The sequence below is a fragment of the Pithys albifrons genome, chromosome 4 (assembly GCF_047495875.1).
Source record: "Pithys albifrons albifrons isolate INPA30051 chromosome 4, PitAlb_v1, whole genome shotgun sequence".
Lineage (NCBI taxonomy): Eukaryota > Metazoa > Chordata > Aves > Passeriformes > Thamnophilidae > Pithys > Pithys albifrons.
The window spans coordinates 53,828,065-53,846,933 of NC_092461.1; the positions used below are offsets into that span (position 1 = coordinate 53,828,065).

General features: G+C 36.6%; 1 protein-coding gene across 1 annotated transcript in view; it reads right to left on the reverse strand.

The window, feature by feature from the left end:
* SLC26A7 (solute carrier family 26 member 7) overlaps positions 1 to 15,258 on the reverse strand; it is an 81,818-nt gene extending 66,560 nt beyond the window's left edge. Inside the window, exons 1-2 of the mRNA XM_071554198.1 lie at positions 14,806 to 15,258; positions 893 to 1,191 (exon numbers count right to left, since the gene is read on the reverse strand). Of these exons, the coding sequence (XP_071410299.1) occupies positions 893 to 1,085 (193 nt within the window). The 5' untranslated portion in view covers positions 1,086 to 1,191; positions 14,806 to 15,258. The remainder of the gene's footprint in view (positions 1 to 892; positions 1,192 to 14,805) is intronic.
* Between the last annotated feature and the right edge of the window lie 3,611 nt (positions 15,259 to 18,869).

The window sequence follows — 18,869 nt, forward strand, 5'->3', positions numbered from 1 at the left end:
AAGTACATCTGAGGCAGATAAGAAGTTGGGATTTGCCTTAGACGAGTGTAAGATATGGCCATAAGAAGGTGGCATTATAAAAGACACAGCAAAAACTCACAAAAGTTTTTATTTCCCACTAGCAATTACTTTACTAACTAACATTACTGGGCCTTAAGGTTTCTGCAGGTCATTGTGCAGGCTTTTGGTTTGGGGAGTTTTTCCTTTTCCTTCACTGTTTTGTTGGGGTATTTTAAGCTGCCAAGTGGCCTCTAGCTCCACCCCTACTTTGTATTGCAGCTTGACAAGAGATGTGGTAGGTAATGCAATACAGCATTAAAACAACAGACAAGTCACAGATGCCAGCGATCCTCTCCATAGTTAATGTCTCTGGCAGGAGCACCCTTTAAGCCCAGAAAGTTGCTAAGTTTTTTTGCTGTGTTTTGGAGCTTCACAGGGAATAGCATCCTGCAAATGTTTCTTTCAGAATAGCATATCTTACAGTACAATTATCATTTAGATGTATTTTGTTTTGCATATGAAATAGAGAAAAAGGTGGTCATTTAACTGACAAAACATTGTATATAACCATATTCTGTGTCAATAGAGTTACTGCTCTCCTATCTTTTATATAAAGTCTTTGAAAAATTGTCAGAGGAATGGAATATACAGTAACGTTTCACAGAAATTAACCACAATAACACAACGTATTTCTATCCACATTTGCACATCCACTCTATAAACATTAAGACCATACATTTTTTCTTATATTTTTATTTAGATTAAATCAACATTAGCTGTAAGCATGTCATTGTTTTAACCAAAGCTTTATGATAATGCTGAAAGAAAAGAAAGCAAACAAACCAATTCAGCAAGATAATATTGAATATTAACCTGAAATGAGTTAACATACCTTGAGTCACCTGTTGGATGGCTAGCATCATCCCAGAAACTGTATCAGGAACCAAACTTTCCTTCCAGTTGTAGATGGGCACCCATTGCAAGATGGGCAGCCTTCTCATACACCAAGCTTTGATATCTTCAAATTGAACAGCCTGGATTTTCATCCAGACTGTTCTTCTTTTCCTTTTTGCCCCTGTCATCATTTCCACCCCTCAAAATCAGTGCCTCTGTCAGAAAAGTGCACAGCTGAGGAATCACCCTGGTCTGTGTCAGTCTCCAGTTTTCTTCAGAGATTTTTCATTTCCAAAACTACAAAGAAAAAAAAATGAACAGAAGCACTTAAGAATTCTGCAGCTGTTCTGTAACTATACTCTATGAAAATACTTATCAAAAGCTTCAATCATATAAACAGCTACATGAAATGCAAGAAGTGCCTACAGCAAAGATTGCATTTTCTGCTCTTTGAAAAAAATTTGGTCTAGTCTCACATTAGTTTGCGATTCTTTCCAATAACCTTCTGCTTTATATCCCTGTAATGCTTGTGCTTTTGGCCTCATTCCAGTGGCAAAATGAGGTATTACTGGGGGTGTGTGCAATATAGGCTGGGCTATGCTAATCCAAGCGGGAAGTGCCCAGTGAAGCCGGCATCTCCCTGCCAAGCCTGGGAGAGCAGAGCAGCCTTATTGGGCACAGGCAGAAGGCATTAAGTCCTCAGTAAGGCTCATGCTAGAAAATTGTTTTTACTCCATGAACATTTTGTCTTTCAAAAGACAGTAAAATGCTTATTTATGTGGTAACTGCAGAACATTAGGTAGCAATAAGTCTTGCTGAAAACATACTCACTCTCTGTAGGTTGAAGCCCCAAACTTAAGAGTAACAAGCTCAAAGCAGAGTGAAGGACTGCAAACTACCAGCTTTATGTGAGAGGTGCCAAAACCACTTGTGACAACCAATTCTTCTTTAAATCTACTCCTTTCTGCTCCTCATTGTCTGTCCAGCAAAGGTTTTCTCAGCAAAGACAATTCACCAAGTAATTTCTGGTTTTGTAATAATGTCATGCACCTTGTGCCTGATACAAAGTGCTCAGACACAAAGTGGTAAAAGCATGAAAGAGCTTTAAATGTTAAGACAGTTAAATGCCTTGACTGATATGGAGCAAGGACACAGTGGGCTCTCCTCTAAGTTAACTATATTTCTGGATGGCAAAGAAATTTAAGTTAAAATGCAAGATCCATGATACGGTTTGTGCTTTTGGTTTTCTGTGTATGCGCCACTCTGCTTTTAATTTGAAAGTGCAGTTCAAGGACTTTATAATCAAGGGTATTTATGTTTGCCAAGTGTTTAACGAAACAGATATTTCCCTACTTTCAGTGGTCAGAAGTGGACAGGAATCTTTCTAGCTACACTGAGAGTTACTCAGCAGTCAGGTACTTCTTAGTTTTGATTAAATGTTCAGTACCTCCAACTATAACAGTTTTACCAGGAAATAAAAATCAAAATACATTTCCACACATAGATATGCATGTGCAAAAATGTACCCAAATATAGATACTTATGTAAAAGACACAAGGTGTAGGGTTTTTTGCTTGTTTGTTTTTTAAAACATGGTTTGCAAGAAGCTCTGAATATACTCTAATGGGCTAAAAAAAAAAACAACCAAAAATGAGAAAACAAAAGAACCATCTCTAAACACACAAGAACATATTCTCCATTCTTCAAACATCTTTCAGCAAAATGCTGAATTCATTTTTGGATGTCTGTAATTTAGATTTTCCCACCTCTCAGTTGCACAGTCAGTAAATCTGGAAAGTTTTGATCGATCCCAGATTAGTATTAGAACTCTTAGGATTAGCAATATCAACAGACTTTTGTCTCTCAACAAGGGATGGTATCTCTCTATGGGTGTGTGCACGTATGAGTGCAAACATCTTACAACTGATGTGGAATGAGTGTGGAGACTTTGTTTTATTCCAACAATTATTTTGATAAGTAAAAAAACTGCATTATCAATAAATCTGACATTGATAACATCATCGCTATTGAAAAACACTATTCTTGTAACTCTGAAATTAATATATTAAGTCATCTTAGCAATTACAGAAAGCAACATTTTACCTACAAACCCCCAAAGAAATCAAAATTTTTATGGGAAAACAGATGTACAGGTATATATAACAACAAGTCTATACCTCACTAAACAACATTCCAACATTTGAATCTTAGAGAAACGTAACACCCCATCCCCTCACTCCCCCCCTCCCATTTTACTAAAACTTGTCAGTATCCTGACTGAAACACATATTGTGTCACACACATGTGAAATTTAAACTTTTTCTCATTGACTGGCTTTCATTAGCTATTAACCTATAATCCATACACTCTCAGATTATAGAGGCCTTCATACTTTGACCTGTGTCATGATGTACCTGAGCTATCAGGACTGAGAGATCCTCTTCTGCTCTGGAACAGGCATATAAAACTTAGTTTTCTAGAACACCCAAAGGATAAGCATGAGGAACCCTTGGTTTAATACACATTAGTCAGTGTGTTCACACACACTGTTGTAATGTTAGATGTTTTACAACTAGCTTTTTGGTGCTCTTATATAAGTAAAGCCTATTTTCAAGTGATTAGATAGCTTTTTGTTTGAGATTTTTTTCTGGAAATGTACAAAAGTATAATTCTAGTAGTGCACTTATGCACAATGCTAAAAAGATAATTACCATTAGTCTAAAAGTAGAATAGTGATAGCATATAGAAGGACAAACTTATTGTATCGTAGGTCAGATCTGGTGGGCTTTTGAAACCTGATTTATAACAGGTTCAAAAAAAATGGAACAACGTCTGTGGGGGGAGTCTGTATTTTTATCAGCTCCTCTACCGTTTGCATATATGAGACATTCACATACACGGTGGATATGTGAAGACAGGAGGTTTGATTCTCTAACCTCATGTCCACTTCATATAGCAGCAGATTTTGTAGGAAATCATTGGGCTATTGCATAAGAACTGCTTTTAGACTTTACATAAACTGGCAGGAAACTTCAAAAACTGTATTTTTGTTTATACATGCTCACAGAAGTTAAATTCACACCTATGACAGGCATAGATTCCATGACAGAAATCACTGAACCACTTTCCCAGGGAAACTGTTGAGTCTCTCTCACTGGAGACATTCAGAAACCATCTGGATGCAATCCTCTGCCATGTGCTCTAGAGTGACCCTGCTTGAGCAGGGAGGTTGGACCAGTTGACCAATTGTGATCCCTTCCAGCCTCACCCACTCCGTGATTCTGTGATCCTGTAGTGCAACTTGCTCTTTGTAAGTTTTCTCAGGAAGACAGATCACTTAACCAAATATCTGCAAATATCCAATGTTAATCCAAATTGGGATAACTGAACATATTTCTGCTAACATACATCATTTTTCCACAAAAACATCCGGTGCATCCAATTCCCTTCTCAATGTTCTCCCATCTACCATCACTGGGTTAAGGAAGGTATATACTCTCATTGTTCCAAAGCTACATGCACATTTCTGGCTGACCACTGACAAAATATATATAAGATTTAGATCTGAATATAAATTGAATATATAATGATGGAGTTTTGCCCATCTTTTTAATGTGGAGAAACTAATTTCCATTCATCCTTGTCCTCTCTCCTGACCAACAATTTCTATGAACTCAGTTTTGATACTGCTATATTTCTGTCAAATATGGTTAAGAATGGCTAAAGGATTAAGAGGATACTGGATGAAAGATTTTTTTGAAAAAAGGGGCAAAAATCTTGGTCACATAAAGCTTGTGTCTTTAGGAAAGATGGCTAAAATTCCAAGAGAAATCCTAGGACAAATTCCAAGTATGTTTGACAAAACCCTGCTGAATGTGAAAGGAAGTCAGATTTTGAAAAAGGGGTGAAAGGAACTAGTTCAAAGAGACCAAATTATGCAGTTCATACCTCACAGAACACAGCAAAAAAGAAAAATATATAAGCTAACTGTAATTACAGGTGAGTGTTGAGAAACTGAACAACACAAAAACAGTGAAAAAAATCCACACCTTCAAAAAAGCATTCCTGAGAATTTCTAAAACAATAAGGTATCAATCACATGTATTACAGAAACCTCTCTAGGGTTAAACCACAACATTAAGCCATAGAAGAAGCACACATTTTAGTATGCAAATTATTTGTTACTGATATTTAAGTAATTCCTCCCTCTGAAGTTCCAGGGCATCAAAATGAGAGATAATTCACTAACTGCAAAGCTTGCCAGTTTATCTTCCAGAGCTGGATGCAATGCATTTATTTTCAATAATACCTAACTTCAGAAGTACTCCTGATTTCAGCCATCAAATACTTAAAGCGGACCTAAACTGAAATAGAGAAGATTCTTGCCCTTCACAAAAGAGGTTAAGCTTAAATCTCCATCCCTTCATCATACAGGATGTTTAGGAGACAATGTGGTGACAGTAACACCACTGAGTAATCAGAATTATCACAAGATAAAGGTGAGCATCCTGATATAACAGAAGCTGGACCTGGCTCAAGTGGCCTAGACTCGACTTTAACATCTCTGTCAACGTCGGTGATGCCGTGCTACGCAAAACTCAGTGAAGCAACACTGACATCAAGTGGCTTTGCTTGGTATTTTCATTTGGTTATTGCAGGGCCCAAGAACACTGTCTAGATTTGATGCTGCCTCATAGTTTGATGGGTTTTCAACTGGATAATATTAATTACATAGTTTAATAACAAAGTTAGTTGCAAATCAATATCTGTAGAAACAATAAAATGTTTACTCACTACATTTTAAGTATGTTTACTGTTTGGAAATTTAAGACAGGAGGTCAACTGATAGATTAGCAAGATCCTGAACCATGGATGCTCCTAATGCTCAGTCACAGTCTACTCTAAAGTCACCTAATGAATGAGAAATAGAAAGGCAAAACAGGCAAAAAAAAATCTGATAATGCAACCATCCTCTTAAACTCTGTTCCTGATGAGATCCTTACAGCCATCTGCCAATAAAATTCCATATAGGTGCTAATGAATTGTTTAAGAATAAAATTATTAGGAAGTTATAGCAGATAATTTTAGAACATCTAAAATGAGCATAAGTAACCTGATAGAGCCCATCCTTTATGGAAGACACCTGTAAAGAAAACTTCATTTTTAATTTCCTTTTAAGGTTGTTTCTAGCAGCTGTTTGAAGGTTACTTTCAAATTTGCCCTCAAATTAGAAAAAATAGCCTAATTATTTTTCTTTTTAAACTGGGTTAAGTGTCACAGAATGGACTGAAAACAGATTTAAGAACTCTTGCATTTGAGAACACATCTTGATAGCCAAAATACATATATCTGCATATATATACATTGTTATTAAATAGAAACATTTTGTGACAACCTCTAGCCTTGATACAGATTCTTATGTGCAAGAGAGATGCTGTTTAAGATCACAGCATCAAAAACGCCTGTTGAAAAAATATTTAAATCACAAACATAAGTTTCTTTGTATTATTTAACTTAACCAAATGTTAAAACGGGATTATTGAGGGCGCAAAAAAGGAGAACATTTTATCTTAGAAAACCAACAAATCCAAATTCAAGTGACCTCCTTTCCCTGCATATCTTATCGGTGGGTGGGTGTGTGCTTAGCAGTCTGTGGAATAGACCAATTACACCACAGAAGCAAATCTTCACTGGTTTCAATTCTAGCCTTTATTGATGGAGAAAGAGATTCAAAACCTCACTCACTCCAGATTTCATTTTATTTCAAATCAATGGGTACTGAGCATTTAAATACATCTTGAAGAATATCCATTCTTGTGTCTGAGACTTAATGTGTAAGGGATGGTTCTGAGACCTGGCCCACCAAAGGCTGTGGGACACTGAGGCATTGACACAACTGGGAAGACCAAACCTGAACTCCTGTGGAAGAATACATTTAGTGCCAGACTGAGCTCTGGGTGGGGGATTCTGGGACAAGAGGACTTGAACTGGCACCAACACTTGGCACAACAAAGGGCCTGGAGACCTGTAGCACCAGCCAGATGACTGGGCACTCAGAGACATGGCAGGAACTGATGGCCCAGTAAGAGCCCAGCCTATCACATACCTAGACTGTAAGGATCTAAACACCCAGGTAGTCTTCTTTTTGGGGCCCCTCCTCAGAGACATGCAGCTCAAAATTTTATTCTATTGTTGTGCCATGATTAAAATATTTTAAGGGTCCAGAGGTCTAAGACTTTGATGTGGAAATCTGGGATTGAGCTGGTAAGAAAACTTGACTGAGTGTGGGGTGTATAGGGAGCCAAGTGCATCATCCATCGGGTCACTGGTACCACCCTCCGTGAAGGGGTCTCGGTGCCAGCTCAGGGAATGGGAGTGGGACTGCTGGACTGGCTCCTGTGGGTCAGACAGGAAAGTTTCCTTAACACCTCCCATGACAGGGCTCCATTCTCCCTGGAATTCAGGTGAAACAGTCTTGGGAGTTACACAAAAGCAGATAGGTCTAAAATGTAACTATGTTCAAGAAGTGCAACCTACCAGTGGGTTCATATATCAAGTTACCTTTTTCATCAATGAATATAATGCTGTCATCAACCACAGAACATTTCAGTGCTCACTTACTATGGTTTGTCTTGTAAAGAACTATTTGGAAACAACTATCATGAAAAAAAGCATTCCTGAAGGACTTTATCTCCAGATAACTCTAGGAGCATAGAATAATTTAAGAGGGGAGGGACCTCTGAAGGTCATCTCATCCAAATACTTCTTCAAAGAATGGATAACTTCAAAGCCAGATCAAGTTGCTCTGACCTTGCTCAGGAGTATTTTTCAAATCTCCAGGGATGGAGAATCCACAAGTTCAAGGGACAAATTGTTCTTGTGCTTAACTGCCCTCACTGCATTCCTCTCTCTTGAGTGTTACATCATGTTACAGCAGAGGAATGAATACTAAATCACAGATTATCCCAGTTTACATAACCTTTCTTCATAGAGAAGCTACCACTATCTGAATAATCAGCAATTTTTTGCCTCCAGACCCTTCAGCAAATGAAATCCTTTTTTGTCACATGATAATCTTATCACACTTTTTTTCCTCCGTGTAAAAGTCTCAAAACGCCTTATTTCTACCAACTCTTACAGCACACTGTGGTACTGATAAGTATTTTGCAGAAGCACATCAGTCGATGAAAGTGTTAATCAGAAAAACCTACAATTTTAGAGTGTCCATATACTTCACTCATAAGCTTAATTTCAGCCAGCTGAAACAGATACTTAATTACTTCACTGAGGAAACCAAGTTAGCAATGTATTTATAAGGTAGCATATTAATCCAGATCTGTAGGCTATCATAATATAAATCACAGTGATAATAGATTTTACAATATACAACAAAAAATACAACCATTCAAAAAGAAGATCCTATGAAGTATAATAATTGGAATTTAGCTTTTAAGTAGTTAATATCTTGCTGCCCTCAGAGACAGCAAAATGACAGAAATCCAGGATCACAGCAGAGCAAATTCCATGCAGCCTGTGAGACAGTTCTTGAATAAAACAATGTAAAAGCACTAACACATTCTCACAGTCCTTTCTTTCCTCATTTTAATTTAAAATATCTGAAAGGTATTCTACAAGACTACTATCTTGTAGTCTGCACACTTAACAGAAAGTTTCACATGAAGAGTGCACAGTGGATACTGAATTTAAAATGGGTTACTTTTCAAACTTGAGACCAAAAAGACTTTAATGCTTTTTCTCCCCAAAGTTGTTTTTTGCCAAACTGACTTAATAATCATCAGCATGTAACAGAAGACAAAAATATCTGTGCTAATAATAATCTGAATTGTAACATCAACTTTTTCTAGTTCCAGAAATAAGCATGAAAGTCATATAGAGGCATAAGAATATGAATTTTCTAAACAATTTTACTAATACAGGACTGTAACCTCAGAAAACTTACACAACAAACAGTTGCACTGAACTGTCTTGCTCACTTCAATAAAATGTCTCATCCTTGCTTGCGAATTAGTGACTAGACACACAAAATACTTAAGTTTGAGAGTTAAGTTTTTAACTCCCCCATACATGCATTCATAAGTTATAAAAATAATAATTTCAAATTCTGAAAGTTTAGAATTAATTGAAAATAAATGTCATAGTATACTTGACAAATGCTCTGAAATCAGGAACCTTGCTACTTCTTCAGCAATTTCTTCCAAAGTGTATGAACAAAATCAACTCAATCTGTGTACAGTAACTCAGAACACAGTGACTCGCATGCCAGGTCCTTAAGCATCCATTAAAACATACTTAAAAAAAGAGATTGCTCATTCAAATATGCCATTTAGACTAGTCCATATTTTACTCAAAGTTCCCAATATACAGATGAATATTGCCCAAATCCCAAAACACAGTCCATTTTAATTTGCAGAAAAATTACAGAATAATTGAGAAGACAACACAACCAAATGCAGCTGCTTGCACATTTTAAACAACTATGTACATTTAATACAACTGATTATATAAAAATGTAATTCCATGTACAATCAGACTTGCCCTGGACTCTGATTTGGATAATTTGCCCTAATTGTTACCGATCTTTATTCACAGCAAAAAAATCTTTTCCAGGTGACCTTGAATGCATTCTGAATGCATTCTGTCTCTACCTCTTCCTACCTCTGCTTCATATGCTAATTAAGATGTGCTTTTGTTCTCTTCTGTGATTGCTAATGACCTCATTGATGAAAAGGCAGTAGTTTTGCAGCTTTCTTAATTATCAGTTGTTACTTAGATTAGACAATTTAACATTAGATAATAGTAAATTAGGTAGTCTCAGTAAACATCTTATGGCTGTGAACATGATCCATTTCCTGGGATTATAGACAATCACCTATATTACAAAACACAGTATGTCTTGCTTTTCCTGAAAATCTGAAAATGACACCAATGGGTGTAGAACAGCTGTAAAGATGACTGGAGTACACTGTTCTGCCCTGCTTGAGGGAGCAGGATAAGACTCTTGGCCATGGTCCATGAAAAGGAAATGGCTAATTCATTATCATGACTGAATTGTGTGCTCTTTAATTCACATTTTAAAGATGTTTGAAAAGGTTGCTTGAAACATGCTCATCAGAGCAAGAGAAATAAACCACTGCTGACCACTGTTGCAGACCATCAGTGTTTTCCCAAATAACCAACATTTGCCCTAGATAGCTCCAAATCTTACCAAATTGCCACACTTCATTCTCATGGAGAGGGAGTACAAACAACTGAGGTCACTCCATGCCAATGCTTTCTCTTAAATACTTTGAAACTTGTATTTTAAAGATGTATTTCAAAAACAGAAAACCAATGATTGATGCAAATTTTTCAAATACATTTTGGAAATTAGTCAGGAAAACTGTGCTTTTCATAGATACACATTTAAAGTTTGACATAGAAATTATAAAAATCTTTATCATTGTCTTAGCCTCATTTTGCCTAATCCAATAAACAATAAGAACACTACAAAAGAAAAAAGAAAAAAGTTCAAGATATTAAACTGATTCTCATAGCTGTTATGGAAGGATTCCTCCTGACCTCAGTGATTGCTTAATTGACTGTGGAGTGCTTTGTTAAGTAAAAATGCACTTGAGCATATGGCTGGATAGTTCGCTGAGTCAGGTGCTTAGCAGTTACTTTTGTTTAGTTCCTGATTTTTGCAAATGACACAATTTTTTTTTTGTTTTTCCCCCTCATATTTCCTTTTCTATTGCTACATTTGAAATTTAGACTTTTTATCTCTTGTGTTGCCTTTGCCTTCTCACTGGCTTACAAATAATTTTTCTATTCTTATGCAAGATTGCTGTGTTCTGACTCCCATATTCCACACAGACATTTCCCTTCCACCCCATTAAAATCTGTTCCATGTGCTCAAATGTACTGATGCGATTATTCACTGATTTTTTTTAATCACAGAAATAAGTTTCACAGTTTCACAGTTTGGAATAACTTCCCTCAAATTAACCATACATTCAGAAATTTGCAATATTTGTAACCTAGACATTGGGCAGAACAGTGCATAAAATAAAGCATTATTGCATAGATTTGTTGTTTGAAAGTGCAATTAATTTGAGTTAATTTTGCCAAAGCTGAAATTGTAATAAAATGTTACTAGAGAGAGGGGAAGATTTCTCCAGAATACAGTCATTTAAAAAACAAACAAACAAACAAAAAACCAACAAAAACAACCAAACAAAAAAAAACAAACAAAAAAAACCAAAACAAACAAACAAACAAAAAAAAACAAAACCAAACCCAAACAGGAAAAAAACAAACCACCAAACAAACAAACTAAAAAAACCCAACACCCACACACCATTGCTTCAAAACACATCTTGGGAAAATTTGTACAGCAAACTTAGTTACCAGAATGAAAGGGAGAAATTTCAATTAATTCAGAAAGACTTTTCAGTCTTCAAAGAAATCTGATGTCCTTATATGCATTTTGAATGGAAGCAAGACTGATTCCACCTGCATGTACTGACACCAGTTTGTCACATTCAGCTACCATTTTGGCCTCCATGGACAGAACAGCCCTGTGCATGATCCTCTCTTCCATTTCAGACACTCTCTGTCCATCCATAAATGATAGGAGGAGATGTTACTGACAGTTCATGAGAAAGTAAAGCAGTGAGATGCCTCATGACCATCCTCTACACAAACTGCAAAGAACTATAAAAGAGTAAGGAGAACCTGCACTGGGAGCCCAAAGGCTTGGGCAGCTGTCAGAGCCAGAAGTCACTTTGCCACACCGTGACTTCATTTTCCTATCGTTCTTTTATCTTCTGCTGCCTCAAGTCTTCTTATATACAGAATCACAGACTATTCTGAGTTGGAAGGGACCCACAAGGATCATCAATGAGTCCAACTCTTAAGTCAATGACCCACATAGGGGATTAAACCCATGATCTTGGCATTATTACAACCAAGTTTTAACCAACTGAGATAATCCCCCAGTGGCCGATAAATAAGGCCCCTGTCTGCCATCAAAAACTTATTTTATCTACACGTATAATTAATATCTACCACTTTGATGTGGCCTTACTCATTTGTACATTTATTTGTGAAGCGTTTTATTTAAAAAGCCAACAACTAAACCAAGGTCAATATAACACCAAACAAGAAACACTGTGGAACTTCACACTGTAATGGAACTGCTTTTGAAAAAGAAATCAGGACAAATATTTCAGTGTGAACTAGAACATCTACATTTTGATTTATCCCTTACCCAAAGGAAAAGCACTATATATGTTACATAAATTAGTTGAATGTAAAAAATAAAACCTGCACAAGCTCTCTTTACATTTTTAAAATATCTGACGTTTTATCATGCTTGATGTTATATCTTAGACTAGATAGCTACAAAAAATAGTCTGATCTTCTTTTATTTGAAAGTACAATCTGATTGCACATAAAACATTACTTTCAAAAGATATTTAAAGGGAAAGCACAACTAAGGTCCCCTACCAGCTGTCATTTTGTCACCTCCATACATTTGGGCACCTACCACTGCCTTCTTAACATCTTATTAATGTGATAATGATATGAATTTATTATGTCATATTAAAATTTTTATTCTACCTAAAAATCAAAAAGAATTAAGTGCTTTTAAAACACCCTCTTACTGAAATGCTCAGATTCAGGAAGGTGATGGAATATTTGGAGCAGTACCAAGATATCCCTCACAGTTTGCACAGCAATGAAAACGCACCATCTTTCAACCAGTCTCATTGTTCAAAGTGAAAAGATGAAGCCCAAAGCCCCCATTGGCTCTATTACAGATCCAAAAGTCTCTAAAAATGTTTGCATTCTAGCAATCCCTTATTCTAAACACAAAACCTATAGAAAAAAAAATCTGCACCTGTTTATGAAACTTTTACTTGCCCTTAAGCCTTACAATTATCTGCTGTTGGAGTAGTAGACATACTACAATTATTTCAAAATAAGTAAATTTGGACTAATTGAAGAAGCTTACTAAACACATCCTTAAATTCAAGTAGATCAAGTCTCACACTGAAATTGCTGTCTAATTACATACTTAGGAATATGTTTCCTGAAACAGTTTTGTCTTTGTAAAAACATGATCATCTCAAAAGGTTAGAAATAACAAAACCCACCAATTTCAGGGGAGAGAGAAATTACATGAAGGATCATACTCTTAACATAAAGGAAACAATAATCTTGCTTCCAAATGAAATAATCTATAGGAAAAAAAAACACAGGCAGACTATAAATATAGCATTCATGCTTTCTCACTATTTTCCATGATGTCTAAGATCCTCTTTAAGTTTAAAGTTGTTGCAGAAAAAAAACCAACAAAACAAACAACAAAACAAACAAAAAAACCCCCAACATCAAAACTGCCAAACATTTCACACCCGGTCTTTTATCTTCATTTTTAAGAATGTATCTGTTTCTACGTTAAGAAATCTACACATCACATTTTAAAAGCAAATCTCAAGACTGAGCAAAAATAGGACATAGGAAAAAATGCTGTAACACTTTATGAACATCCAAACATTTTCTGCAACTTTAAAATTTGAACTCAAAGTCTCTAAATTAAAAAATATTAATCACAATATCAAATTAAAACACAAGAAAGAAGTCAGTCAAAAAGCAATCATATATCAACTGTTTATGGTTTACCCAGTAAAACCCTGAATAATGTTTAAGCAATGTCACCTGCTTGATCTATCTGTTGCTGGAGTTTAAACAGCCTGAACCCCCACCATTACTGAGTTACAAGGAATAATTATGTATATGAATAGATTACTGCTTCAGAATTCATTTCCTCTCCATCTGGTGTACATTTTATTTTGACCGCAAATGAGGTAATATCCTAGGAAACTAATTAACACTTATTGTAAACAATACCAAAGAGAGCAATCTGATTGATCTAGTGAGTGCGTTCCCTGCTCGCTCCATGGCACAGCAACAGCAACTGATCCATGACTACGCTGGGTAGAAGCACAGCGTCAACCCTATACTAGCAGGTGTACATTTCAGCTTATTTACCTTTTCTTCTGAAAATAAGAGGTGATGAGGGTTTTTTTGGAGAAAATCTGTTAACACCAAAGTTTCATAATCAATTTCCTCAAATCTGTACCACAAGCACTGATGAATTCTTATTGTCAAATATTCTGTACAGTCTTTTCAAAGGGCACAATTTACACTCAGATTTTGTCTTCAAGATTAATATTTAAATGTAGAGATCCTTAGGATAGGTTTGGTTCCCTGTTATCTGCAATGTCATAAGTAACCCTGAGGGAGGAGTGCAAAGTAATATTGCTGAAGACAACATAACTTTTCTGAGATCAAAAAAGCAACTTAGATTATTTTTAATTTAGGAAGAAGGAATTAATTTATTACTTAATCTATTATTTATACTGCAGTATAAATAATATTCTAACTAGGATTGGACTTCGTGGAAAATATCCACAGTGATAAGTAACTGAGGGTCAGAAAACAAATTTGTGCTTCAGACCTTTCAGTGTCCATGCTGCTTCATTTTTTGCTCACTCCCTGCATTTTTTGGGCTGCTCCAGGCAACCAAGCAAAGTTTGGAGGAGGTTTCACTTCAAAAAAGAGCCAAAAGTCGGTAAGGATAAGGTTACATCTGTTCTTTTTTTTTTTTGCATACTCAGGCCTTCAGTGCTATATCCCAGAACTTTTTCAATCCCCACAGAGAAAGACCACCCTGACACCAGGGCCTTCTGCCCTGCTTTCCCTATCAAGGTCTAGCAGTGTGATGCATCCAGATTAGTAACTCCTCGCATCAAAATTCAAGACACTGTTAATATCACTTTCTATTCGACATTCAGTTTAACGTCTTTAAAAACCTAACTTAATTTCTATCCGTAGCTAACATACCAAGAGATTTAAATTGCCTGAGCGGGGGCTTATGCTAGATGATCTCAGGAGATCCCTTCCAACCATGACGATTCCGTGACTCTCAACTCCATGAAATGGATGACTTGACAATAATAACAATTACACTATACAGATGCTGTAAACAGATCCTCAAGTTTCTCACTCTTTTTTCACAATGTTAACTGTGTCTAAGGAAATGGAAGTTTAAGCAATATCCAGCTGGAAAGTTATTTAAGCTTGTGAAATCCAGCTGTTACTCTTGGCTGGGAGTAGTTCCACTTTCAAATAGCTCTTAAGAGATTTGGTTCTCCAAGGTGTTGACCATACTCAATCTTCTTTTCCATTACCTACACTGGAACCCAAAATGCATTCATATTTGATATCTTTAAGATGCTTTATAAACCTATAAAATATAAAACAGAACAAAGCCTTTGGTTAAGATCATCCAGAAGCACAAAAACAACAGAGTTTTAAAATCCAAATACTTTGTTAATTTTAAAATTCATTCACTTCCATAGATATTTATGCTCATGCTGAACAGTCCATGCTCAGGATTTCCTGTTTCTCAATACTACACATCCAAATGCCTTCTAAAGATTTACAATTCCATCTCAAGTTCTCATCCCACATCTTTGTGTAATGTAATTCTCTTTCTGTTGTGCAATTCATCATATTACAGACAAGCCATTTAACCTCTATGATCTTATCTACCACAGCAAATCGGTGGCCTGTATAACAAGCACAAAGATGCACCTGTGTTCAACTGATAGCATAGAAAAGGGACCCATTAATTCACACCACCCCATCAAAATTAGGCTGGCATAGGAGCATATCCTTTATAACTCAGTCATAGACAAAAACTAGGAGTAACCACAAACAGCTTATTAAATCAGCCCTTTCTTTTGAAGACATTTGTTTTCCTATGTTCCAATGTTCACTGGCATACAGAAGTGCCAGTGGCCTTAAGCAACCATGTAGCCATGACTAAAAAGCCAACTATGTTCTGTTCAAAATCTTGGACTACTGTATTGCTCCTTGTTTTTACAAAATTACAAATAAAAATGACAAAAAATTTAAAACCTTATGGAGTTTCTTTTCTTCCAAATTTTAGGTTTTAACTACTGCCTTCATATATATTTATTTGTAGTGAAATTGCTAATATGATTTCCATTATGAAATACTTAAAAAATATATCAAACTTACAAGCCCATTTGCACAACGATGCTACAAAAACTGCCCCGAAGGCCAAATTTAAAAGAAGGATATTACTGGCCACTGAAATGTGATTATCTCGCTTTATGCTAAATTGCTTGAAAATATCCCAATAAATACAAATGCTGTACATTCTATCAAAAGAATAATCATGTTCAAATGGAAAAGGCAGATGAACACGGTTTGATTTTCTGTTAGTACAAAGATTCCCAGTTCCTGTTACCACCAGACTGACTTCTCTCACGTGAGAAAACACAGCAAGAAATACAACCAGACAAAAAAGTCCTCTCTCAAGCAGTACAGACAGATATCCATTCACACATCCAATAGTGAAGTTCTCTTGTTAGTTGCTTTGCATCCATCATTTATCAGAAGCATGTCAAGGCTGGAAGTACTTCTTAACCTAAAATCTTAGCACATTCAAATGCAGTTCTCCAAACGAAATAAAAACATTTTTATTTACTGTTATGAAATATCTGAAATATCTTTTTTTTTTAACACATCCACAGCAAGACCAATTATGGCTAAAATAAAGGAATTTCACATTATCTTTTGGTATTTAAATAATTTATATTTTAAGCAGTGAAAAACCTTCTTGTCACCTCTTCTAGGTTAATTATTAAGCTTAGATTCTTTTCACTGACTTCATTCTATCTAACGTGGTAATTTCAGCTTGCGTGGTATAAATTATTGGCAAAATTAACATTATATATTAAGATGATGTATGTTTTGTTGCTGCTCAGCTAAACATGCCAGCTAAAGTAATTATGACTATGAACCTCCATTTATTTTTCCATAATGGTCCCATTAAGTTCCTTTAAGTCACCCACATTTGGAATGAGGCACTTCCACCTCAGCCTCTTTCAAGAGCAGTTTTTAACTGCATTACTTCATTTAATATGGGGTTAAAAGTTCATTATCCAACAGACAAATCTTTTGCTCCAAAACCTGTAACTTTAAGAGGATCTAGGGAAAAATTAGGAATATCAGCGCTTCAGAAATAAATGCAAGTGTGACTTGAGGGAGATGGCCATAGAACTTAGGACATTCTATTTCCAAGTCACTTTTCATTACGTCCTCTATGAGTTATAATAGAGAGTTCCTACTACAAACTATTTGATATTAGGTCCTTGGCCTGCATCCACATATTCATGGATCAAGTCCAGATTTTGAGGAAAATCATCAAATGGTTGGAACTCTTACTGGCAGTTGCAGCAGAAGCAGTAAGAACTGCACATGCAAAGAAATCATTACGTATTCTGATATGGAGACGTCTTTTCAAAAGGGGTGAAAGGCCTATGAAATGAGCAATGTCTGTGTAATAACTTGTGTCACTTATGTCCAACTAAGAAAGTATTTTGTGCCACATAACAGTCTGTCAGAAACACTCCATGCTTGTTGGGACTGGTATTACACAATGTAGGTAGGTTCAGGGAGAATTATAAAAGTTCAAGGCATCCACTGAGCAAGATAACCAATGCTGTGTGACAAAATCTGTTAGTCATGTCCAGTCCAGTCTTGTAATGCCTTCATTAACGAGGTGCAAGAACTAGAAACTGCTTTAATGAGATGCACAGCTGCTGCTAAACTGAAGGGAGGTGTGATAATGAAAAGATCCTTGGAACTATCAACAAAAAATGACAAGCTGAAATTCAAGCAGAAAACCAAGTGTGACTTGCTCACTTTGACTGTGCCCAAATGTGGTAAGCACATTTCTTGGCATGGGATGTGCTCACAACCACCCTGATACACAGCTGGGGAGCTCCAGGAGTCTCGAACAATGACAGATCCAATGGGTAAAATTCTTCAGTAACTTCAACAGCCCCCAGCCCCAGCAGAAAGAGACAAGTCCATCACTGCAACTGTTCAGCTGTTTTCCAGTTAAATGATTTATCCAAAAAACATTAAGTATGATAGCTAATATGAGAAAGGCAGAGTTAAGGATAAGAATGGAAGACTTTTCTAAAGGAATAAGTATCAGATGAGTTAATCCTACTGAGTATAACCCAGCAGCACTGTAAATAGGCTGAATAACCAGAAATACCTTCACAGCTGTTCTAGTCTGCCAGCTGGCTCTATCAATCCACGTGATCAGAAACCCCCAAACAAACATCTCCCTATGACCTAGGAAGCTGAGCCTGAAGAAGCATCTCTATCTGGACAATTGCTCAGCAAAAGAATTTCTGAGAAGTGTGATCCCTTTGACCAGCATTGACACAATAAAAAGGGATGTGCAGCCTGAAGCAAACACACAGACCCCATGTTTCTCTTCTGACATGCCTACTAAATTCTTAGTAGCTTTCCCTCCTGTCCTGGATTTTGGCCAGGACAGAGCTGATTTTTTCACAGTAGCAATGAGGGGGCAAAGCCTGGAACCCTCTGGGTGTGCCTGGACTGTTGGTTTATACCACCTCCCGTCACCATAGGGGATGAAAGTCAGGGATTCTTGCTCCCAGAAAAAAGTGGGCATGGCTTGCAGTCAGGGAAAAAGAGTTGGTGCAAAGGCTCTGTCTGACATTGTTTTTCATTGTCCTGGGCCTGGTGAGCATTTTTGCACGTAAATCACCCTCTCTTTTGTATACTGTTATTATTACTATTGCTGCTGTTATTGTTCATTTTCTTATTGCACTACTGTTTCCAGTAAATTGTTCTTATCTCAAGCATAATCTCTGCCTTTTGTACCTCCCACTGGAGGAGCCAGGGGAGCTAGGGCATCTGGTTTGGGAGAGTCTTGGGGTAGCGCAGGGCACTAAATCAGGAAGTGCTGTTCCTAAACTACAACACTTAGCCACCCTCAACATAAAGTTCCATTTTAGCTTTGGTGCAATATTTAAACTTACATGAAACACAGA